This window comes from Callorhinchus milii, unplaced genomic scaffold, assembly GCF_018977255.1.
Source record: "Callorhinchus milii isolate IMCB2004 unplaced genomic scaffold, IMCB_Cmil_1.0 Scaffold21, whole genome shotgun sequence".
Taxonomy (NCBI): domain Eukaryota; kingdom Metazoa; phylum Chordata; class Chondrichthyes; order Chimaeriformes; family Callorhinchidae; genus Callorhinchus; species Callorhinchus milii.
This window is the reverse complement of record NW_024704762.1, coordinates 831,615-856,982: the sequence shown is the minus strand read 5'-3', so window position 1 is coordinate 856,982 and position 25,368 is coordinate 831,615. Positions and strand designations below refer to the sequence as shown.

Here is a 25,368-nt window from a genome sequence, read left to right as displayed (position 1 = left end):
GAGAAGATCAGCAAGCGTGGGGGAAGCCGCTTTGAGCCTTATCCCACCATCAAAAATACAAGATACAGGGTTTTTGTTAGCAATATTCCATTTGAAATGAAGTGGCAAACTCTGAAGGATTTAATGAGAGAGAAAGGTAAAATCAGACACGATGCGTATCCATTTAGAAGATTTTTGTTTTACAATTGCCTACTTTACATCCAATATAATTAATTGTAATTGCTGTTTTCGCTTTACATTTGTAATGTTAAAAAATTATTCTTTTCAACAAAGATGATTTGTTCTTTACATGGAAGCAATTCTAGCAGAGCTTTCGTCGCACAAAACTTGTGATAATTTGAATATATTGCAAGAAGGGAGAAGTCTGGTTTATTTCATGTTTTGCTGGTAATTGTAATAGATATTTCAGAAATTTTAGAAATCTCTTGCCACATTGTTCAAATCTATACCCATTGTTTCTATTTCCTTTCCATCCTGAACCACCACTAGCATCTTGTTAGAAGCGCCATCCTACCTCTTCTTCATTTAAAACAAGCATCAGGGAGGTCTGTCTAAAAAGAGCTGACCATTTAATTCATAAAGCATGTTTCTATATTTTAATTGGGGGTGCGAAAGAGCATAAATGGGTTGGTATAGCAGCAGCTTGTGCCAAGCAGAATGTTACCCAGATCATCTGGAGGAGCTCAGGAAGTTCCCCTAAAGGACAGAAGGTAAAGAGAGAGTGGGTCTAAAGTGGGTTGCTCATGTGTATTTGCAAGTGACTGTAAACATTTGTGGCCAGGTTATTTTTGCCCAATGGGATAGATTAATGATGCTTGATTAAAATGCTGCTAATTGCCTGTCACTGGAAACTTCAGCCTTGGATTTCTATTCAACTGTCAATGGCTAAATGCTGCGGTTTGCATCAGTGAGTGATGTGGTTTAAAATCTACTTTTGCATCTTCCAGCTTTTTGATTGTTGCTGTTGGGTCCTCTAATGTAGATTGAATAATGGGTTACTTATACTTGTGCAGATTGGGATTAGGATAAATAGGGAAAATGCTGGAACACTGCAACAACACTGCCTGAAAGAGATGGTAATCATTTCACAAGAATTAATGGTGAGTCTTTATTTAGGTGGATATGGGGGAACCAGATCAAGAAAAGGAATTCAATGAAGTTCAAAACAAAAATTAACATAATTTACTAAGAGACAGGTGATGGGTCAATAATATATTATTAAAAGCAGGACATTTTTGATTGGTGGTATGGTGAGAAATGAATGGGGGAAAATACACAGGAGATCATACTCAACTTGTGGGTGGGATAATGGAGGAGACCCATCTGTATTCAGGAGTGTGAGCTGACGCTGAAGGTGTCTAACAAGGTAGGAGACTGCTTGTGAAGTTTGTACCAAGCTTGTTTAATTATGTGTTAATCCAAAGTTTGAAAGGTTACAAAGAAAGGGGAGTCAGCAGTGATATGGGGAGGGAGAATTTGAAATCATCTTTCAGGTAGAACAAAGATGTAGTCAGCTGACCTGCGCTTGTAATCGAGGAGCCTGCACTTTAAGCGTTTAAGACTAGTTCAAAGGAGGTAATCATAAATTACGCTGTTTAAAATGCTGGGAAGGACCTATATTAATGCCAAAGTGAAACGACAATGTAAGTAAATAATGGCTTTCAGAGCTTTGGTCCAATCCTGTACTGAGGTTGGGACTGACTGAATACTAAAGGACCAGCAACTGGGCTAGTTTAGTTTTAGGAGGTACTTCTGCTTTCCTTTCAAAAGTTTCTTTTTATTTATTATAAAAGTTGAATTCTGCAAAATCTGTTTGAAAATAACACTTTTAAAGATGTGGGGAAGCTATCAAGAAGATTCGCGAAGGCTACAGAGAATATTTCACAACTGCTTGCATTTCTGCATTGTCAGAGGGGGAATACCCACGCTGAATGGAAGCCTTGTGTAATTCCAGGAGCATGGTTTGTTGCCTCTTACAAGACTTGAAGGTTTCATGAATGTTACACTTGACCACTTCTAGAATTTTTATGATTGAAAAGAATTGTAGCCTCCTCTGCTGAAATGTTTAAAGTGTAAACTGGGGTGATTGGACTGACAGTATTCAGAACAATTGAATATTTTGTGAACGAGCTTCTTGTGTGCCGTAAAATCCAGGTGGCACAACTCTAGCTAGCAGCCAATTGGGCTTTCAGTTCCCATGACTGGAAACACATGAGATCAGTGGTCAAAGAGCATATTGTCTTTTTTAAAGTGAAGTAGATTTTTTTCAGCTGACGACATCTGGATGGGGTCAAATATCTGGATAAATGGCCTTGTCTTGGGTATATGTTGTGAATAGATATTCATTATTATGTTACTGTGATAAGCATTGAAGTTATAAGTATCCATTTGATATGGTTCACTGTGTTACGAGCCATCACTACAAGTAAGAAGGCTGATTGGCCAAATGTCAAAGTTGCTGTCTGTTCCCATGTAGAAGATGCCTACATCACCACTAGTTTGATATCCAGACTTATTATTCCTCCCACAGACAAAAATACATAGAATTCTAATAAACCTTATGCTGGACAAAGGGTGAGCTTGCCCAGTCCAGCAATTTAGGAACAAGTTGTTTCTAGTAGACTTTACAGTAAACTTTATATAGTTTGGAAAATTGTACAAATTTATTTTTCAAGCCCTTTATTTTTCGTAGTTTTCCAGGCATGATTAACTGTCTCATTGGACTTCTTAAAGATCTAAATTTTGTAAACCTACCTAGATGATTGCCATTTAAATGTACTTTCAGTGTTTTGAGTGGAAAAGGATTAATTAGTGTTTCAGGACAGAGGTGTGAACTGTCCATTGCGGTGCATGCTGCTGCATAGAACTACTTGTTTTTTCTACCAGTATTTAGCAGTCTGGAAAGAAAGCAATGTCGATAGACATTGTTCTATGTGTTAAACCACTGTTAAACTCAGACTTCTAGGTTTGGTTAGACATGTGCCTTTCTTGATGTGACGGCTTCAAGCAGTAAGACTGTCAAGAGTGATCATCTCAAATGAGGGGAAATTGGGACTATTGCCCAAGCAGAGGTAAATGCTCTTGGTTTAGTAGAATATTGATCAAATATATAAATGATTTGAGTTAGTAAAGTTGGGGTAAAAGTGGTACAGGTGTGTAGGGAACCAAAATCGGTGTGTGTATATAGTCTTGCATGTAGTTTTGAGTGTCACTAAGCCAAGTTAAATAAGTTGAGGTTCACTGTCTGATGCAGAAGAGATGCTCACATTCAGTTGTTCTTCTTAAAAGCAAGCATGACTAACTTGCAGACTTTCCTCATTTATTTCCATGGTATTATGACCTTGATAGGCAGCAGCTTGGTGCCAGCCTACTGCCCAATGATGTTACAAATTTGCTGCCTTTTGCCATAAATCCAATTTCATTTGGGTGTATAGTCTAGGTGGTGGAGCTGTTTCAGAGAGTGTCATTGGTTGACAGTTTACCTGCCCATCTCCTCAAACAAATAAGTTATAGTACACACTGAGACCAGATAAGGGAACATTTCTTGAAAAACTTACCATGAATTTTTAAATGACTCGTTATTCCCCCCCCCCACCACTAGCCATTTTGTAACATTGATGTTTAACACTAAAACACTTAATTAATTTCAATCATTGAGGTTTAGAAGTTCAGCTTAGGTTTAATGTGTAATTGAAAAATGAAATTGACATTCTTACCCGCACATGTGTCATTGATCTGGTATGATAGTTTTTTTTCTATTTTGTGGGATAGGGAACAATTTAGGTGCATAGCTTTAGAATAGTACAAAAAAAATTTATTCAGAAATTCTACTTGCTCTTAAGAGGAACTGAGGACTGAATGTGTCTTGACTGAAGGCTAATTGCTTGAATGTAACAGATGTTTTTGTAGTGTGTGAGAACTTTTGATCAGCTCCAATTTGCTAATCCAGATCTTGGTTATAAATTTGCTTGATAAGTTCAAAGTTGACTAAACCATAGACGAGTGGTGATCTTAACAGAAGTCGACTCAGCTGTTGGTGGTTGCTGGTCAGGATGTCATGATATGATGGTAGTTACTTCAATGTCAAACGGTGTATCTACTTTTTGGAAATTCAATTTTTATATGCTATTTAATGGTTGTTATTCATTTGTTCTTATTGTGGCTTGATTTGAGTGGGAGGGGAACAGAATATTTTGAAGATTGTAACATGACATCCTTATTGGCCGAACACAGAGAAGTGATCCAATTTGGAAGCTGGTTTAGAATGCTGGATAGAAGCAAATGGCTTAGTAAAATACAATTTGGTACAAAGATTGAGTTAATAATGACACTAAATGATAATATGTCAATTTCTAGGTTTAGTTAGACTTGGGATCTCTGCACACCTGTACATAGACTAGTAAGGAGGTTTATGGAATGATATTCTGGGCTTTTGGCTCAGGGTATTGCATTAACGCTGTCAATGTTTTTGCTGAATTCCAATTGTTTTCTTGGCTTCTCTCCTTCCGTGTATGTTTCGTCTGGGATCTGGTTTGTAGTTGGTGAGGTTACTTACGTGGAACTCTTTATGGATGCGGATGAAAATTCGAGGGTAAGTGATAAAGAACATGAGTTCTTCTGCGGTTTAATTGAAATGTAAAATAGTCAGGATATGGAATACTGGAAATGGACTTAGAAATATAAAGCTGTGGATATGGCTAGATGTTGAAAAAAAGCATATGAATGATTATGAAGTTGTAGACTACATAGCAGGCATATTTGGTGCTGTTTGGTTCAAATCCTACCTCTCCCACCGTCTCCACTTTAGTCTCCGCTAACTGCTTCTTCTCACACCATCACATGTGGCGTCGCTCAGCGCTCTGTCCTTGGTCCTCTCCTTTTCAACATCTACATCCTCCCCCTTAGTGACATCATCTGTAGACATGGGGTCAACTTCCACACGTGTATGGATGAGGCCCAACTCTACCTCTCAGGCCCCAACCTCAACTCCAGGTCCACTGCTGTTCTCACAAACTGCCTGTCAGACATCAAGTCCTGGATGAGAGATGACTTTCTCCAGTTGAATGCCAGCAAGACTGAGGCCCTCCTGCTTGGCTCCCTTCAGCGCCCCCATACCTTGGGTGCTGACAGCATCACCCTTCATGGATGCACTCTACTATGAACTCACAGAGCCAATACAGAACCTCGGCATCCTGTTTGACCCTCAACTGTCCTTCATACCCTACATCCGTGCCATGACCCATTCCGCCTTTCCCCACCTCCACAACATTAACCGCCTTCGCCACTGTCTCTCACTGCAGGCTGACGAGACCCTCAACCCGTGTTCATCACATCCAGGCTCGACTACGCAAACTCCCTTCTTGGCGGTCTCCCCAACTCCTCCCTCCACAGGTTGCAGATCATCCAAAACTCTGCAGCCAGTGTCATCTCCCACCCCAGGTTCGCTGACCCTATCATGCCCATCCTCGCCCAACTCCGCTGTCTCCCATCACTCAGAAGATGCAGTTCAAGATCCTGGTTCTTACCCTCAAAGTCCTCCATGGTCTTGCTTCTCCCTACATCTGACCTTCCAACCCCAAGCAACCTGTCTGCTCATTCCGCTAAGCGGGCTCCAGCCTGCTTCATGTACCTAGCCTCGCCCGCCCACTTGGCGAACGGGTCTTTAGGAATGCCATCCCACAGTCCCTCCGCCTCGCCTCTCCCATGCCTCCTTCAAGACCGTCCTCTTCGACCGTGCTTTCAGTGACCTTCCTACCCTTACCCTCCATCCCTCCTGATCTGTAGGAGTCCTGTAGCTCAGTGGTTAGAGCACTCGCTTTGCAAGTGAGAGACCTGAGTTCAATTCCAGGCAGAGGGCGAAACCTTGGGCAAGTTTCCTTACTCCACACAGAGCCTAATAATAATCCCTCCAAAAGCAAAAACAATAATAAATTGGTCATTTTCAATCTACGACTGTTTGTGGGACATTGCTGTGTGCAATTGGCTGCCGCGTTCGCCCACAAATATACAGTCAATTCACTTTACAGTGTGTTCTGTGAAGGGCTTTGGGACGTCCTCCCGACGTGAAAAGTGCTATATCAAATGCAAGGATTATTATTATCCCAACTACCAGCTCGGGTGTGGATCTCGCAGCGCCTTGGGACGTCGTCTTGTCGTGAAAGGCGCTATACAAATGTAATTTGTTGTTGTTGTTTGTCAGTGTTCACCCAGTTCCGTGCAAATTAGTTGCTCCTCTTTCTAATGTGGTACTTTATATTTTACTTGGGTAGTTAGTGGTCTGGAAATTATTATGTTTTATTACGAATTTAACTATGAAAAACTTGCTAACCAGAAATTCAAAAATATCTTTCTCCCCCCCCCTTTCATCTCCATGTCTCCAGATTGCACTGACTTGTGGTGGGGCTGCAGTCCACTTGTGGGTAGTTGATGATGTCTTTTTGAGCTGAGGCAGTGAATGAGCACTACAGATAATTTAATCACAGAAATGTCAGAGCAGCTAAACACAATCCAGTCCTAGTCTGTGGTCCACATGCACTTTTATTCTTTCTTCCCCCTCCCTCCCTGCTTTGCTCTCCTTTTCACCTTGGGCATGGGCTGGAGAATGAGAACCTGTGTTTTTCACCTCCTGTTTTGTCTTTTGTTTTTTTACTCTACCCTCATCCTGGCAGAAGCCAATTATGCTTCCGCTGTGTTCTTTTCAGCACAAACCATGTATCAAACTTGGCACCTTCTGGGTCAATATGTTTCAGTAGTACATAAGTGGTGGGGTTTGCCTCCCAGTAAATGTTTGTGCCTTATGAATTTTGGTTTCCGGGCTCAATCATTCTTCATTTATGCTTTCAAGTGAGATTTGCATGCATTGTGAATTTTAACATGCAATGCTGAAGGAGAACCAAACTTTTACCAAATGTATCTGCTATGTAAAAAAAACAACAGGCTGCTTTATTTCCTTTTATGAAAGATAGAATCATCAGGTTGTCTCCCTGAAATACTTTTGCCAGGTTTGTAATCGTTAAAGGGAGAAGAGAGTTCTGATGCTTAGACAAGTGGTGTTGAGGTGCAGTAAGGAAGAGGATGTTGCCTAAGTTGTACCTGGTAATAGAGTGAAAGTGGCATTGCCTGTAGCAACAGTAGTGAAGGATGTTATTTCTTTGGTACTAGGATTCCCACAGACATGCAACTTCCTGTTGGCTATAGATGTGTGTATAATGCAGGCTTGCCATACGGGTTCTCCCTGTATTACTCAAAGTTGGGTGCACGCGTCTTGGAATAGAAAAGATTTAGGATCATTCTAGACACCATCAAGCTTGGCGTTTTTGCAACCTGGTCTCAACATGCAGTACCCACTTTGACATAATTCCTGGAGAACCTTATCTAGATTTTACATTAAAATTTCCAATCTGTAACCTAATGCATTCAACGTAAGCACATTTAATTTTTATTATTGTTTTTATATCAACAGTGTAATGTTCATTTGTGCATAATAATATTGATTAAGTTAATAGAGATCAAAGTGTCTGGTATTATGCCACAATAATTATTTGGAGGGAATATTTAGTTTAATTTGTATTCCTCCACCCCTTCTTGATTGACTCTCCTGGTCCATGTGCCACCTTCAGCTGAATGTGTGGCTGTCCGGCCCACAAAACTGTTCTGAATTAATTGGCAGAGGGTGTATGGTAGTGATCTGAGTGCAGCTTTTCTTTGTGTTTTAACCCTTTGGTGTGGAGAAGCCTCCCTGCTTCTTGGATCTCCTAAAGCAACACGGCCCCAGATTGAATCTACATCTCCCCTTCGTGGCACAGCTTGCTGGGAGGGGAGAGGAGAGAAATCATTTGTGGTGCCGCCGCACCTTAGTACACTGATATTTAAGGAGGGTAATACAATGTAAAATTGATACATTTTTTGCTGCTGTAGTTGTGAGGAATGAATTGTAGCATCCCCTAATGTTTATGTAGGTAGGCCACCTTGGTTAGCATTAAATTATTGCGACTGTAACTTTTATTTTTTCTTCTTTACATGTTAACTTCTGTGAACCAAAGGGATGTGGGTAAGTGGATTCCACTTCTAATTCTGTAACTGTTTTCACATTCTAATTTGAACTATATGAAATGCTGACGTTTCTATGTTAAGTGATGGGGCGAAGGTGTGTAGATATAATGTACCATTTCTTTTTCAGTATTGTGGAGTTTAAATCAGAGGAATACATGAAGAAGGCAGTTGAAGTGATGGACAATTACAGTTTTAATGGAAGACCTCTTAAAGTGAAAGAGGTGAGATTTTTTAACCACAAAGAGGGAATGAGTTTCTCACCAATACAATTTACATTTGTGTAGCGCCTTTCTCATTGCATTCACAGTGCCAAAATACCGATTCTGGCTTCTCAATCGAATGGCCTAAGCAAATCCTTTCTTGTTACTGCAAATCTCAGCTAGATCTGGCTTGGCTCCTTCTGACCTTTTTTTACGGCATGCATAGGTGCAATGATCAGGTTCATAGAATTCTACAGCACAGAAGGAGGCCATGTCTGTGCTGACTCTTTGAAAAGAACGATCCAATTCAATCCCACTCCCCCACTCTCTCCCCATAGACCTGCAAACTTGTCCTCCCCAAATAATTATCTACTTCTCTCTTAAAAGTTGTTATCAAATCGGCTTCCACCAGCCTTTCAGGCAAAGCATTCCAGATCTGAACAACTCACTGTGTGAAAACATTTCTCCTCTGTTTCTTTTAACATTTTACGTCAGTGTCCTCCGATCCGCCAATGGAAATAGTTTCTCCTTGTACATCCTATAGAATTCCCTCATAATTTGAAAAATTCTATTAAGTCTCCTCTTAACCTTCTCTGCTCCAAGGAGAATAACCCTCACTTCTCTGCCTCTCCTGATCACTGAAGTCCCTCATTCCTGGTACCATCCTGGTCAATCTCCTTTGCACCCTCTCCAATGCCTTGACATCCTTCCTAAAGTGTGGTGCCCAGAACTGAACACAGTCTCTCGCTGAGGCCTAACCAGTGTTTTACAAAGGTTTATCATAACTTCCTGACTTCTGTATTCTATGCCCCTATTTATAAAGCCTTGTATCCCATATGCTTTTTAATAGCTTTATCTATCTGTCCTGCCACCTTCAAGGATTTACTTATATGAACCCCGAGGTCTCTCTGTTCCTTCACCCCCTTTAAGATTATACCATCAGCTTATATTGCCTCTCCTCATTCTTCCTCCAAAAATGCATCACTTGGTATTTCTCCACATTAAACTTCATCTGCCACATGTTACCAGTCTGTCTATGTCTACTATCCTCCTCACTGTTTACTACTTTTCCTAGCTTAGTATCATCAAACTTGGAAATTGTACTCTCTATACCCAAATCCAGATCATTTATATAGAAGTCACTCTTCATTCTCCACAAAATAAGGATGCACACATGTCAGCAATTGCATTAGTTACACTTTACTCCTTTTCCATTTAAAAAAATGGCTTTTATTTCCTTTACTTAAATATTGAATATTGTAAATTATACAAGTATATTTAAAAGTGATAAAATAGAAAAAAAAGGTTTTACCAACTTTCTGTTCTGCTTAATAAACCGTTCTTCTTGTTCACGGTACAGAAACAATCATGAATCCAAATAAACCAGTAAATAGGTCTGCCAACATCCGATTAAAGTTTTGGGGAAGAGTCAAAAAGACTCATTCAATTCATTGTGTCAAACAACTTGGCCATTGTCTTTGAGAACGTATTAAAACCACTTATTAAAAAACTATTTATTGCCTAAGTATGAATTGTTTGGAAAACAATGCTCTCCTAGATGTCCTAGAGCCACTGTTACGTGCTGAGTATATGTTTAACACACAGTGGATTGATTGAGTTTTAATTTTATAATAATGTTTCAGGGCTTTTAACCTGTATGTTAGAATTTAGAGATTTGATGAAAAGAAATATTACTAGGGATATCTTGAGCTGTAAGTTCAAATGATGAATATGTTATGTGAACCTAGATATTGCTGCTCTTTCGAGCCTTCCATTCTCACACACATTCTCCTGTGCTTCTGTTTAACTGCAGATTATTTTTGCCTTTCAAAACTTTAAAGTTTATTTCTTTTTCTCCTTAATTTTTGGCTGCTTTAGCTGTTCACCACACACATTATTTCACAAGCTGTTTAAATCTAAACTAAGTTTGTGCAAATGGATCAAACTTTGAGGAACAATCTGAGAATTTGCATTAATTCGCCCACAAGGTCAATTCACTTTACAGTGTATTCTGTGGAGCGCTTTGAGACGTCTATATCAAACGCAAGGATTATTATTATACTTTATATGGGGGAAGATTACCTGGACATAATAATCTATTGATGTCATAACATGATGCTGTAGATACTGTGTATGAAACATTGATCTCCTCACTCTTTATATCATATTGTTGTATGCTTTGATAGATGTGTACTTCGACATAGTCATGAAGGATAATGTCCAAATGATGTTAGTATTATTTTCAGTTGAAAAATCATGAAATACAAAATACATTTGAGAATCAAATGATATCTCGAGTGTCATTTTTAAGACGAATGACACTTGTCTACCAAGCTATGTTTTTAACCATTTTTCAAAACGAGAAACTTTAATTTAAATGAGCTGGATTTGGATGGTGAACAGGCCTCACTGTCTACGTGAACAGGCCTCACTGTCTACATTGTGGATGAAAAGATCGACATCCTTGCTCTCACTGAAAACTGGATCACTGCAGGTGATATCTTCCCCCTTACTGAGGCCACGCAACCTGGCTATACCTTCCATCATGCCCCACGACCCAACCATCGTGGTAGTGGTGTGGCCCTCGTTTCCAGGTCCTGACTTACTTCTCTGGATCCTTTTCTGCATTTGATAAAGGTCCACATTTGAGCAGCTCGCTCTCTACCATCCCTATAATCTCTCCTTAGGAATCCTCCTCTTTTATTCCCCCCCCATTCATCTCCTATCACCCCTAGAGGAAAATCCCCCTCCATGCCCTCTGCTGCCCTGGAGGCATCTGAACTCTTACCCCTCTGGCCCTCTTCCTGCAATGACCTACCCTCCTTGGTCAACCTTCTAAACAACTCCCTCTTGGCCATCCTTGACGCCTTTCCGACGTGAAGGGCACTTTACAAGTGTAATTTGTTGTTGTTGTGATGCAGAGATCTAGTGGATTCGAGAGGATGGGTGGAGGCGGTGGGCCGGGAATGATGAATATTCCTCCTGCTCTTATGAATAACTCCAACATTCCTAGAGAAATTCTCAATGCTCTTCAAGCTGGCAGGCTTGGCAGCACAATCTTCATCATTAATGTAAGTTGACAAAGGCTTGTTACGTTGTGTGTTTTCAGTAAAATCAGAAACCAGTTTGGAAAGAACCCTTGAAAGCTTTCTGCCCCAAATTTTCTCAATAATGGTGCCAAAACAACCAGGCAGTTTTTTAAAAAAAAAAACACAAGCCCCCATTATCTATAGTGTTCCTTTTCTTGTGATTTATTCCCTATCTGCATTTGAGTGCTCCTTTAGCTTTCAGTTTGACATCAAATTGCTTAAAATGATTGGAGAACAAATTATTAAAAATATCCATATGTCCAATTGGCAACTGCATTTGTTAACAAGAGTAATGGGCCGAGGAGAGAAGGTAAGTAAACTGCTTCATGGAGGTGCCACAAAATCACCTGGAGTCGTTTTTTTCCTGCTGTTTGTTACAACACAATGTGGTACATGTATCGAACTTTATGATAAAGACCACTACATTTCACACTTAGTTGTATTTGCGTAGTTCAATCTGAACTTTATTTTGTAGCTGGATTTCTCAGTAGGCTGGAAGAAGCTGAAGGAAGTTTTCAGCTTGGCTGGCTCTGTGGTGCGGGCAAACATTGTGGAGGACAGAGATGGAAAAAGCCGTGGATTGGGCACTGTAACCTTTGAGCATCCTATTGAGGCTGTGCAAGCCATATGTATCCTTTTTGTACAGAATACAGTGCATACTGTTCTATGCGATAGAATAGGAGAGAGGTCCATAAAATTCTAACCTGCATTCTAACCTGGAATGATTGTTGGTCAGTCTTTCTGCACTGATTACATAACTGACTGGTGACCTCACTGTGCACTTGTGCAACTGTCTGACTTCCCACACTAAAAATGGCCACCATCCATGTCATCAGGTCACTGCTGAGTCTCCTCTTGAGCGCTTCGTAGAAAACAGCTGTTGTTGCAATTCACAACCTAACTTGCTCACGCTAGTATATGATTATGCATTGTTGCGACCTATTGCGAGCAACTTAGGTTATGCTTTGTCACGATGCATTGTTTGCAATGAATGTTCCACAATTATTGTTTTTATTATAAGTGAAGTCCTTATTTTCATATTGCCTTCAGTGCAGCCTGTTTTCTTACCAATTTATCACCTCCTGAAAGTACTGCCTCCTTTCTATTGGAATAGGATTCCAAATGCAGTAGTTCCTCTTGTGTTTGTGTTCCAGGAGGCCATTATTTAAGTAGTAGTCATGACAATGAGCATCAGGAGGCCATATGAGATCCTGCCCTCAACTGACATCCATGCCTTCAGCAGGTTACTGCTGGAAAGCTCTGAGTAGGAACCCAGGTTTTTGTTTCCTCTCGGAATGGCCACTAGCTTAGGTCAGGTTGTGCTAAAACCCTTGACTTTATCTTGGTCCATATGCTTAAGCTATTAACGAAACCTTTTTACAAATTAAAAAATCTGCTTTTTCTTAATAAGTTCCTAGCTATGTTCAGTGGGCAGCTGCTTTTTGACCGACCTATGGTCATAAAAATGGTAAGTCTCCACATTATATGTGTAAAATATGCCTGACGCAAACAGCAAAAGTGAACCTATGACTTGGTTTTAAACACATCTTGCAAAAAAGTCTGTAGCTGATGTGTTTTACATTTGCAATATGAATACACTGGGGGGTGTCAGTGACTGGAGCTTAGGAGAATTGTTTCACACAGCTTTGGGACAAGGAATGCCCTGCCAAGTAAGGTGATAGAGGCAAAGTTCAATGAGCTCTTTTCGAAGAGCTGGCACAGGCATGTAAGGACCAATGACCTCTTTCTATGCTGTATAATTCTATGATTCTGTGATTCAATGTGGGTATCAAGAGGGAAATACAATGCAATACAGTTAATATTTACACAGAGCCTTTCATGACTGGAGCCTTTCATTATGTCTCATGTAGACAGCTACATGAAAGGAAAAAGCTTGAAGGGTTAGGTGGATAGGACGGAACAGTGGAATTGAATGAACAAATGTGAGAGAGGATCAACACGTGAGAGTCTTCTGAATTCTGTAATGTTACTATTAAGGGTCCAGCGCCTTTGGATGTCCTCTCAAATTGAAAGGCATTACACAAATGCAATTTTGTTGTTTTTGTTGCTGGGCTATCCTTCCAGTTTTTATTGTTAACCATTTGACTTTTTTCCCTTTAGGATGACAAATCCTTGCCCAAGAACTTTTATCAAGAACGAGCTCCACAGCTTCCCAGTAAGTATTGGAGGCCAGCAAACCACTGTTTGAAAGGATTTCCCTCACTGCAGCGTTACCCTGGATACTCTACTTAGGTGCTAACTTCAAAATTAATGCCTTAATAGCAATCCTGGATGTAAAATAGACCTGGGACAGCCTGGTAAAAGATCAGATGATAGAGTGATGTTTGTGAAAATGTGGATCAAACCACTGTTAGTATGTTTATATTACCAGTTTGTCTCTGTAGGCAGCTTGTATTCTAGATTTGAATGTTTTCTTCCCAAAGAAATAGCAAAACCCCATTTAACTGGTTGCCTGAGTAACATTGAGATCTGATTCACTGTTGTAAAGACCTAGACTGTGGAGTGAGGAGACATACCTGTGTGACTACCACATCAAGATGTCCCTGCATGCACAAAACATCACTTGAAATGTAAGCTCTCTGGGGCACTGGTAGCCACTAAAACCACTAGACCCCCAAGTGCCGCATTATAAAGATGGTATGAAGCTAGTGACGTAGCCAGTCCCTGCCAGTCAGCTGATTTACATTGATAAAAATCAGTGCGATGTCACAGTTGCCTCATTGGGCATGGTTCATCAAATTTTAAGATTTTAATTTTGATTGTTTTAAAATCAATATGAGCAAAGGCAAAAGACAATTAGTGAGAAGAATATATGTAAATGTGCTTAATCTGACTAATTCAATTGTCGCATTTTTTGCTTTCTGCCACTACATGTCACTGTCGTGCTTAGTATATGACAGCATTGAATGATTGTGAATTTAAAAGCAGGACAAATAATTATTCAAATGACAAATATGAGCAATTTAAGATGATAATCTTACAAAATACTGTTAGTTTTTCAAAATTACGTGCAGATAAAATGAGCTTAATGTTTGTCCTAATGTCATTGTGCAATTTATTCAAAAACATGATTTTTAATAAGCAATGTAGACTATATTTACATATGAGTAAATCAAATCGCATAATGAAATGAAGTAATGACACAAAAAATAATAGTGAAAGTCTAATTTTCTATAATGATTTAAGTCCCTTGTCAATTGTAGGTGTTGTGACCTAATAAATGTGATTTTTTGTCTGGTTAATGACCCATTTGTTCAATCCTCTGAGCATTCTGTGCTAAAATCTAGAGATAGTATGAGTTTGAAAGTTGCATACACAGTAAAACCTATAATAGTGTGCAGCTAATGCTTGTATCATATTCTCATAAATTTACCATTAGCCTTTAGTGTGATTTATTATTTAAATTGTCTTATTTATTCCTTAGAAATAGTTTTCAATGATAAGTACCAGGCATCTGAAATCTCACCTTTGTATAAATGCTAACGTTGTCCATTTTTTGAACAGATTTCCACCTTAGTACTTGCACTTTTCATGGCATGGGCCTGCTGCTCTAGACAACTGTTAAAATATGCAGGTTATCTTCAAAATGAAATATACAAATGTTTCTTCTTTGCCAACACTAGAGGGCCTTAGTGGGATTGGTTTGGGCTTGGGACCTGGTGGCCAGCCAATTGATGCCAGAGAAATGAACCCAGGCATGGGAATGGGAAATATTGGTCCCAGAGACATGGGTCCAGGAGTTGGAGGTAAGACCGGTCGGTGCTTGTCCAGCTAAGACCACCATCTCTGTTGGGGGCTTTGGCTTGAAGGGTAAACAGGAACTGAGTAGGAAGAATTGCTGACCTGGTGTCAGGTCTTTCACAGAAGGTCCTACCAATAAACCAGGTTGTCTGGTCTGTCATCAGCAGTGCCTTGAAGTATTATGGACCCACCTGGCTCAGGAACAGGACTACACAGACTGAAGCAGAGGGTTGATTTGATTCTGATGTTCTGTTGCTAAGGACATCAGCTGGAAGTCAGTGCAGTTCCAAGGAACCCCCACTCTTTTTCTACCCCCCCCCATATAATCTACTAATGTAGGTTTGTTTGTGGGCATTGGATGATTGCTTAAACTGGAAGAATTCCAAGGATTATTGTTTGTTCACATCAGCCCCAAACTGTCCAGTGTGATGCGTCACAAACGCTGATCAGTAACTGTTTTGTATCTGACAAGTGAGTTGAGGATATTGCAGATCTGTGCCCTTTACACGTAGAATTACTGCAAATGGGTGAATAACCTATTATGATTACTGGCTAGCAAACTACGACGCTGCCTTCTGGTTTTGAAGAGTGTCATGAGATCTTTATTGTCCATCTGATCAAGCAAACATCTGTTTAATATTTCATCTATTTAATAGGATTATTATTATTTAATATCTCATCTGAAAAATGGCACTTCTGACAATGCAACAACAACAACAAGATTCCATTTATAGAGCGCCTTTCACGTCGGGAGGACGTGAGCTTACCCAGTACTAGACTTGACTGCAGGTCACCAATGTGGAACAGGAAGATATTCTTTGACCCAGTGGCGATAGTCCTACCTTTTGAGCCAAATTGACGCGTAAATTCTACCAAGTAGTTTTCAAAGCTATACAACCATTGTTATGACTAAATGATAGCAAAGAATAGCATTTTGGCTACAAGACGAGGTTTTGCTGAATGGAGTTCTGTGTTTGGACAGGTATGGGAATGGACGGAATGGGATTTGGTGGCATGAACCGAATGGGTGGTGGTAAGTTCGACATGAAATATTTATTACTCTATATTCACTTTTCTTGCTGTGGAAGTTGGAAAACAAACTTTCTGTGTCATTTAACAATAATAGAAATAATAATCCTTACATTTGATATAGCGCCTGCCTGTGGGACACTGCTATGCATAATTGGCTGCTGCGTTTTGTCTACAACATTTGCATTCGATTCTCTTTATAGTATATTCTGTGAAGCGTTTTGAGATGTCTCGAAGACGTAATAAGGCACAATATCAAAAGCAAGGATTATTATTATATGCCAGAGAAATGAACCCAGGCATACCCTCACTGATGTTTGAGGTGCAATGAAAATGCCCACGAGTTACTGTGTCCAATACATTTAGATTTGCTTTGTGGCACTCTGGGTGGGAGCTTCTCTATATTGGCTGAGGAGTTCATTAATTGCAAATATTGCTTAAATAGCAGCCTGTGAATGGTAAAATGATCTGAAACCACATCCAAACATTATAATAGAATGTTTTATGGTCAGTATTTTCATGAACATTCATATAAATGCACCATTTCTGTCATCTGGAATACTTCATATCTGTTGCTTGGATGTTTTGAGTAATATTGAGGGGAAGTTTTTTTTCTCCTATTGTCTATTTTCATGAATGTGCTTAATGATTTATATTTTGGCCAGCCGGGTATCTGAACCACCTGTAAACTCATTACCATGCTTGAGCATATACAACTTGTAAGATGGATATGACTAATAACTGCCTCCTGATAGCTCACAAGCTTTTGAGTTCAGATCAATGTCACTGAATGAAATCCCAATGGGTCTTCAAATATATGACATGGAATAAAGTGAATAAACGACTGCAGTTCACTGTAGTTGGTTCATTCTATTCCTTTGAGGATCAGTTAATACAGCTGGAAATAGTCATGGTGCTAATTGGGGGATTGGACTACTTTAGGTTAAGATCAGTCTGTCTATTACTGTCATTTCCTGGTAATACAATTAGTAAATATAACAATGGGTTCAAGCATGTTCTGTGACTGTTTTAAGCAGTTTGAAATTCCTGCAGTGAATCAACAATTTGTGCTCCACAAATGGGATTTTCAAAACGTGGACCTAATGACTGGTGTTCAATTGCAGGAATGGATGGTCCATATGGTGGCGGAGGAGGTGGAGGAGGAGGTGGTTGTGGTGGAGGAATGGAGCGGATGGAAAACCCGGGTAGATTTGGTTCAGGAATGAACATGGGAAATATGGGCCGAATGGGAGGTAATTTATTTTTGCCAAGTAACGACTTGAATACATATTTTTAATTAAAACCCCACTGCTGTGTCTCAGTCAACTGGGCAGCAATGGAGAATGCACTGAACTGCCGCAGAGCACAAGTTACATTTGAGGTGCTCTTGGGTCAAACTGGTCGCTTGATTCAGGTTGGCATTCGCCAGTGCTCTGGTCTGCCCCCTTGTTTTCTCCTAGTAATTGAAAATATTTACATTGAATGCTTGTTACTTATGGGTATTGATCAGCTTGGGAGAGGGAGGTGGTTAACTCTTGCAGTACATTTTTATACGCAAGCCTGGGCTGTGGCAAGGTTAATTCATACCTCAACGCATATTCCAATTGCTTTCTCTTGCAAAATTTGCTCATGATTTACTTGTCACCCGAGAGGCTGGGTGGAGCCCTTAGTAGCAGAAAATCCCATCATGGGGGAAGTTTAGTTGGCAGGATCAGGACTAGCCTGTCTCTAAAAGTAATAAGGTACCTGAAATGTGTTCTCTTATTTAATAAACTATATAAAATGTTTTGAAGGATCTGGAGGCATGGATGATTACAGAGGAGGAATGGGTGGTGGCATGGGAGGTAAGACACTCTTCTGCTTGCTAATGATACTTTGAGTTTGTATTTTTAGATTAGTTTTATTCTTCAGATCAGATTTTCTTTCATCCTGGTAAATCCAGAATTGTCCTGTGCCAAATGGACATTTCCACAAGATTTCATAGTTATCATTGATTCCTAATTTAAGGAATGTTTTCTCCCTCCCACATAGAATTATAAAATCATGGAATCATAAATTATACAGCACAGAAGGAGGCCTTTCAGCCCATTGTGTCTGTGCTGGCTCTTTGAAAAGAGCTTCCAAATCAATCCCACTCCCCCGCTCTCTCCCCATAGCCCTGCAAACTTGTCCTCCCCAAATAATTATCTACTTCTCTTTTAAAAGTTGTTATCGAAATGGCTTCCACCAGCCTTTCAGGCAATGCATTCCAGATCCCGACACTCGCTGTGTGAAAACATTTCTCCTCACCTCCCCTATGTTTCTTTTAATAACTATTGTAAATCAGTGTCCTCGAGTTACTGACTTACCCGCCAGTGGAAATAGTTTCTCCTTGTTCATCTTATCAAATCCCCTCATAATTTTGAAAACTTCTATTAATTTTCTTATTAAGTTTTTTTTACTATCCACATGCTGCTTGTGAGTTATCAGGAGGCAGTTATCAGTCATATCCATCTTACAACTTGGATATACTCAAGCATGGTGATGAGTTTCTGGATGGTTCAGATAACCGGCTGGCCAAAAATATAAATCATTAAGCACATTCATGAAAATAGACAAGAATAGCAGCACAAAAACTTCCCCTCAATATTATTACCATTTAACCTTCTCTGCTCCGAAGTGAATAACCCTCGCTTCTCTCGCCTCTCCTGATAACTGAAGTCCCTCATTCCTGGTTCCAACCTGGTAAATCTCCTTTGCACCCTCTCCAATGCCTTGACATCCTTCCTAAAGTGTGGTGCCCAGAACTGAAAACAGTACTTTAGCTGAGGTCTGATCATCATCGCACTTTGATGCCTCTATTCAGTTGGAAGAATGAAATGTGGCTTTGCTGCAGCCCAAGTTATACATTTATTGCTTTAACCTTTTTCAGTCTTTGTGACTCTTGAGAAATCTAACTAGCATCCATTTATGCTGCATTTCCCATCCTCACTGGGCAATCATAAGGCCTGCTGACTTTATAACTGTGGTATCTGTTTATGAGCATTTTATGTTCTGTGCCACAAAGATAACTCCGACCTTTGGGCAGGAGGGGGAACAGAGGCAATCCTGGCATCTAAGCACAGTCTTACACTTCACTGTAAACCTAGGTCTTCAGCTTTCCTTCCCTGTATGCTTTCAGCAAACGCAAATGTCCCAACATTGCAAACTTGTCATAATTCTTCCTCCATCTTTCTTTTCATCTCTCATAAAGACTGACCAGATACGTGTCTTGCTGATGTAGAGATCATTGGGAAAATGCCTTGTTGTTAATGCTCATCCTTCGGAAGCTTTTTACGGGACTGTCCAGTAAGGTCCCAGGCTCTTTGTGTGTAATTGCTTTTAGGCCATAGCTTTTGTAGGTTCAGTCTCTTAATGGGATGGGCACACTAGTCAACCAGCACCACAATTCTTTAGAACCCTGGAGGCTACTGCAAAGGATATTCAGAGCACCTCCGTGTGGAAATATTTGGCCCATGCCATCTAAGTATTCTGTGTTTCCTATTCTCTGGAGAGTTTTGTAAAAATGATTCCTCATTTTGGTGACTTGAACACCAGGATTGCCATTTGTATGTGGGAGGTTCTCTGCATTCCCCCCCCCCCCCCTCTAGAAAACCCTAGCATATGTGTGGAGAACACAAGTTATTACAATGAACAACCTTGGTTATACTGCAAGCTTTGCTCTGGGGAGTTTGACATGTACTAATCTTGCATTTGATATAACGTTAATGTCTCAGCACCTCACAGTGATTTACTGTTGGGTGCAAATACAGCTTCAGACCTAGAGGCGAGTGCTTCCAACTAATAAGCACAGATTTAAACCTTTTGTGTTAACCTTTCTAAAATGTTTTAATGTAAAGGGGGAGATTGTGAGGAAGATGGATTAATATGTGGCAATGAATGTTAACTATCTCAGTAATGATCTCTGGATATTAAATGCGGGACACGTTTAACCCACCAGCACATCCACCAATTATACTGACATTCTCTGCTGAGTGTATAATTAACATGACTCTTCTTGTGTGGGTGTTAGATATGTACCAGGGCGGAATGGGTGGCGGTGCACCAGGAATGGGCAGTGGCGCGCCAGGAATGGGTGGTGGTGGCTTTGACCGAGATTTTGGGAGAAACGACTTGGGAATGTCTCGTGGGTATGGAGATTCCTTTGGTCCTGCAATGGGTAAGTGTAACATGTAATTCAACATGGAGTATTATTTATTGATCCAGTTCCCGCTTCCTTCAAAACCACTGTCATCACCCCTCCCGCCCATTTTTTTGTAAAACCTTCTCTTAACCCTTCCATACTCTCAAATTACTGATCCATCTCTAACCTGCCTTTCCTTTCCAAGGTGCCGAAACAGTTGCTTACCAGCTTCGCTCTTTCCTTTTCCAGCATAAATCCTCCCCAACCTGGCTTTCTGACATTCTCTCCATCTGCCTCTCCACTATGCTCTGCTTGATCTACCTAAATCTAAGAACAAAATATATTTTTTTAAAAACTTGCATTCTTATAGTGCTTTATCATTGCATCATCTGTTTGCAAATGCTGCCAATTCAATAACATTGCCTATAAGAACATAAGAATTCGGCCCCTCGAGCCCTGCCCCGCCATTCGATAAGATCATGGCTGATCTTCAGACCTAACTCTAATTACCTGCCCTCTCCCCATATACCCTAATCCCTCTTAAAAAATCTATCAGTCTCAGCCTTGAAGATGTTCAAGGACTGACATTTACAGCCTTCTGGGGGCGTGAATTCCATAAATTCACTTTATCAGCCCTTTAAGAATCTTATGTATTTCAATAAGATCCCCCCCCCTAATTCTTCTGTACTCAAGAGAATACAGCCCTAGTTTATTCAGCCTATCCTCATAGGTCAGTCCCCTCATCCCAGGAACTAACCGAGTGAATCTACGCTGCACCCCCTCGAGGGCAAGTATGTCCTTTTTTAAATAAGGAGACCAAAACTGTAGCCTAAAAGAAAACAGTTCTGTAGAGTCTTTGTTAGTGCACTCGCCTCGCAAGCGAGAGGACTAAACCTGAGGCAAGTTTCCTTATTACACACGCCTGTTTATCTAGTAGTAAATAGGAACCCGTTTGTTAGTCAATTTTCCAAAGTAATCGTCCCTTAAAAAAATTGGTCACTCAATCCATGACTGTTTGTGGGATACTGCTGTGCACAATTGGCTGGTGCATTTCTCCCTCAGAATAAACAGTCAATTACAGCGCTTTGAGACTTCCCAAGGGCATAAGATACTATATCAAATGCAAGGATTATATTATACATCTGTCAGCAAAGTTTTTCAAGTCGCCATAAAATTGTCTTCTATGAATGAAAATATCTTAAATGAACAAACCAGATTTAAAAGTTCTTCATTCAGGTTATCTACAGGTTCATTCTTTACTAATTTAACTTTCTGTTTTCAGGAATTGGGATGGCTGGTGGCAATGTAGCTCCTGGCACACCAGGCATGGGTAAGACTAGATTCAAGAACTTGTTCACTTATAAGGTGTCCCTATTCATTGTCACTTATCCAAATTGTTTGTTGGACCTCAGTTAGAATATTGTGTCCAGTATTGTTCACCCCAATTTTGAAAGATGTCAAGGTGATAGAGGGGGCACAGAGGAGCTTTACTCGGATGACTCCTGGGATGAGTGGTTTGGCTTACAAGCAGAGACTGGAGGAAAGGGGACTTTTTCCATTGGAGCCAAGAAGTTTGAGGGTCACCTGATTGAGGTCTTTAAAATTATGAGAGATTATGGTAATCATTCGGGACAAATTATATACTATTGTTCGGTGAGTCAGTGACTAGATGGTTTCAATTTAAGATGGTTAGTAAATGAGTGAAAGGGGAGTTTAGGAGAAATATTTTTCATGCACAGAATAGTTAGGATATGGAATGCCCTGCGGGAGAGGTGGGTGTGGCAGAATCCATATTGGAGTCAACCACAGGAGTATGGGGAAAGGGCAGGTGAATGGATTGCTCTTAAAGGAAAGGATGGCTTTTAAATGAGCCGGTGCAGACACGATGGGCCGAATGGTCTATCATCATTGGCCATAATAACCCGTTTCACTATTAAAAACTCAGGAGCTGTAAAAATATACTGTTGCAAATAGACAAAGTAGTTCTTATGGGTCCACATTGAGCCAGGAAAGTCAAGGTATAATTTAGTTGTGGAACAGACTTCAGGATATCAGGCTTCATAAAGATAGTGGATATGATGCTTATAGTGTGCACCTGAGTGTCCAAAAACTGCCATGGACTGTGAGATCATTTATAGACTCAAGTTTCTTTAACAAATCATGTGTCCTGTAAATGTCTTACAGACTAAGACATTTGTTAGGTACATATCCAATCCTTATCCACTCAGGTGCCGAGGTTCAATCTGAGATATGTAAATACTACAAATACAATGCAATTTTCTTATTTTTTTCATATATTCATAGAATGTTACGGCACAGGAGGCCATTCGGCTCATCGAGTCTGTGCGGCTCTTTGACAGAGCAAATCACTTTCACTAACCCAATCACCAGCTTTCTCCCCATAACCCTGCAAACCCATCTTCCCCCGATACCTATCCAGTTCCCTCTTAAAAGCTGTTATCGAATCGGACTTCACTGCCCTTTCGGGCAGATCATTCCAAATTCCAACAACTCACTGAGTGAAAACATTTCTTCTAACCTCCCCTCTGCTTCTTTTGGTAGATATCTTAAGACTGTGGCCACGGGTCACAGACACACCTACCAGCGGAAACAGCTTGTCCTTATTTAGCCTGTCGAAACCTTATGTGTTAAAGTGCAGTAGTCATAAGAACCATTACCCTCTCAGTAAACACTGCTGCCTGAATCTGAGCAAATATACAAAAATATACTTTTTTCCCATGCAAGTTCATTTTGATCTGATTGTGTTGTTTGTGTAGAGTACAATGAGTAAACTCAAATATTGTATGATGGCAGGGGTAGAATGTGATCATGTAGCACACACAAATTGTAATTTGTTGACATGTTCTTTTCACAGGTCTTGGAATGGGAGCAATGAACAAGATGGGTGGTGGCATGGGCATGGATAATATGGACAGGATGGTACCTGGGATGGATCGCATGAGCGGAGCGATGGATCGCATGGGAACCAGCATGGATCGCATGGGATCTGGCATGCCCTCCACTGCTGACCGGATGGGGAGTAGCATGGGCACTGGAATGGATTGGATGGGTGGGAGTATGGATCGCATGGGGCCTGGCATGGGCTCGGGGGTTGCAGGGATGGGAGGAGGTTTTGACAAGACCACAGAAATGGATCGTAGTCGTTTCAGTGGTAACTATGGAGGATCGATGGGAGTTGGATCTGCAAATCTTCCAGCCAGAAGAATCACCCAAATATTTGTTCGAAATGTAAGTAAACCTGATCACCTCTTCTTTCATCTTAACCTGGGCAATAAGCGAGCAATGGGTAGCAACATCGTCCTCTGATTTAAAAATGGCCAATTGCTGAATATACTTTCATTTGTTTAGGAAGTGTTAATTATTTAATAGCCATATGGTTAATGTGTGTTCTGTTTGTGTGAAAAAAAGCCTCTTATAACGGCAAAGCTTGATGTGAGGTGGCTGCTGGCACTTTCCTCTGGGTCGTTGGTGTAAATTGTACGGGCGAGGGTGTGGGATTGTTTGCCTGTATTTCATGGCATCTTGTTCTCCTCAGCTCCCCTATGACATCAGCTGGAAAATGCTGAAAGACAAATTCAGTGAATATGGTAAGTTGATTTTACAGCTGCTATAACACTATCTTGTTTGAGCTGGTGATTTAACAGTGATCATCTGTAAAAGGTTCTGAGCTGGGTAAAGTCACAAGAATGATATCGGAATGAGAGGGGGGGTTCCTAAAATTGGATCTGTTTTCAGTGAAGCAAAGTTTAAGGCAATCTAAATTCTGAGGCTTCAGGTTGATAGAGAAAGATTATTTGTGCGAGATGATAAATTCAGAATTGTTACTTGAGTTAAGTGGGGGGGGGGGTTAAAAAAAATCACACCCGAGGGCTGTCAGAATTATGGATGGTCTTAACCAGTGAGAGACCCACATGCTTAACTCCACTTCTTGGTTCAGTCTATTGTTTCCCTGACACATAATAGGACCAACCTCTTACTCTCCCTTCTCCCCTCCCACACCCCTTTAACTCAAATAACAATGCTGACCTCTTCCCCCCTCCTTTGTTAATTCCCTCCCCACCCCCCCAGCATGGCCTTTATTAAATATACTACTCTGAATCACGATTAAGAATCTATTGAATTTTGGTATGACTGATTGCCTTGCAGGATATGTACATTATGCAGATATAAAAATGGAAAATGGCAAGTCCAAGGGCTGTGGTGTGGTTCGATTCGAAACCCCAGAGGCTGCAGAGCGTGCCTGCAGGATGATGAATGGAATTCGACTTTATGGCAGAGAAATTGATGTACGACTTGACAGAAATGTTTAAGAACAATTTTTATTAGAATTTTTAAAACGACCAAACCATAAAGCTGTCCTTTTTAAGACAATGTTTTCGTTCCATTTGTTTTAAAGTATTGGAATGGACAATTTGACAGTGTGTACATTGCTTCTTTTTTTTAAAAAAAATTTGGTCCAAAAATACACAGTTGCTTCTGTATTAATGTGATTTGATAATAAATGTGATTTGGGGGAACTTATTTGTTTTTGTATTATTTTCGTAATTACAAACCAAGTTAAGGAAGGAGGATTCCTTTAGCTCAGTGGTTAGAGCGCTCACCTCACAAGCGTGAGGACCTGGGTTCAGTTCCCAGGCAGGGTGGCGAAATGTTAGGCAACAGTACAGAAACAGTGATCATCAAAGTAACAAATGTTGTCCTCTGTGACCAAGGCCCCCTCTGCCTCCTCGTTCCCCTGGACCTGCATTCGACATAGTGGATCATTTCATTCTCCTCTACTCCCTCGTCCATCCTAGTGGGAAAGCACTTGCATGGTTCAAATCCTGCTTAACTAATGGCCAATAATACATCTCGGCAAATGTTTCACCACCCGCCCCCGCCCGATTATCTGCAGGGTATCTCAAGGCTCCATCCTTGGCCCCCTTCTTTTCCTTATCGACACTCTCAGCAATGTCATCCGCAGACGTGGGCTCAACTTCTACATGTATGCAGATGACACCCAAATCTACTTCTCCAGCTGCAACTCCCAGTCCTCTGATGTCCTATCACATTG

General features: G+C 40.5%; 1 protein-coding gene across 3 annotated transcripts in view; it reads left to right on the top strand.

The window, feature by feature from the left end:
• Positions 1 to 24,832, top strand: part of LOC103188342 (heterogeneous nuclear ribonucleoprotein M) — a 26,670-nt gene extending 1,838 nt beyond the window's left edge. For 2 of the 3 annotated variants that reach the window (XM_007908305.2, XM_042342614.1), the window contains 17 exons: positions 1 to 136; positions 4,539 to 4,591; positions 8,043 to 8,050; positions 8,180 to 8,273; positions 11,174 to 11,323; positions 11,817 to 11,970; positions 12,760 to 12,809; positions 13,463 to 13,517; positions 14,986 to 15,108; positions 16,086 to 16,136; positions 17,257 to 17,385; positions 17,926 to 17,976; positions 20,184 to 20,330; positions 21,577 to 21,624; positions 23,170 to 23,543; positions 23,851 to 23,902; positions 24,462 to 24,832. The exon at positions 1 to 136 is cut by the window's left edge. In XM_007908305.2, coding sequence (XP_007906496.2) covers positions 97 to 136; positions 4,539 to 4,591; positions 8,043 to 8,050; positions 8,180 to 8,273; positions 11,174 to 11,323; positions 11,817 to 11,970; positions 12,760 to 12,809; positions 13,463 to 13,517; positions 14,986 to 15,108; positions 16,086 to 16,136; positions 17,257 to 17,385; positions 17,926 to 17,976; positions 20,184 to 20,330; positions 21,577 to 21,624; positions 23,170 to 23,543; positions 23,851 to 23,902; positions 24,462 to 24,625 — 1,743 coding nt within the window. In that variant the 5' untranslated portion in view covers positions 1 to 96 and the 3' untranslated portion in view covers positions 24,626 to 24,832. The remainder of the gene's footprint in view (positions 137 to 4,538; positions 4,592 to 8,042; positions 8,051 to 8,179; positions 8,274 to 11,173; positions 11,324 to 11,816; positions 11,971 to 12,759; positions 12,810 to 13,462; positions 13,518 to 14,985; positions 15,109 to 16,085; positions 16,137 to 17,256; positions 17,386 to 17,925; positions 17,977 to 20,183; positions 20,331 to 21,576; positions 21,625 to 23,169; positions 23,544 to 23,850; positions 23,903 to 24,461) is intronic. The other variant, XM_042342616.1, reaches the window with a different exon arrangement.
• The last annotated feature ends 536 nt before the right edge of the window (positions 24,833 to 25,368 follow it).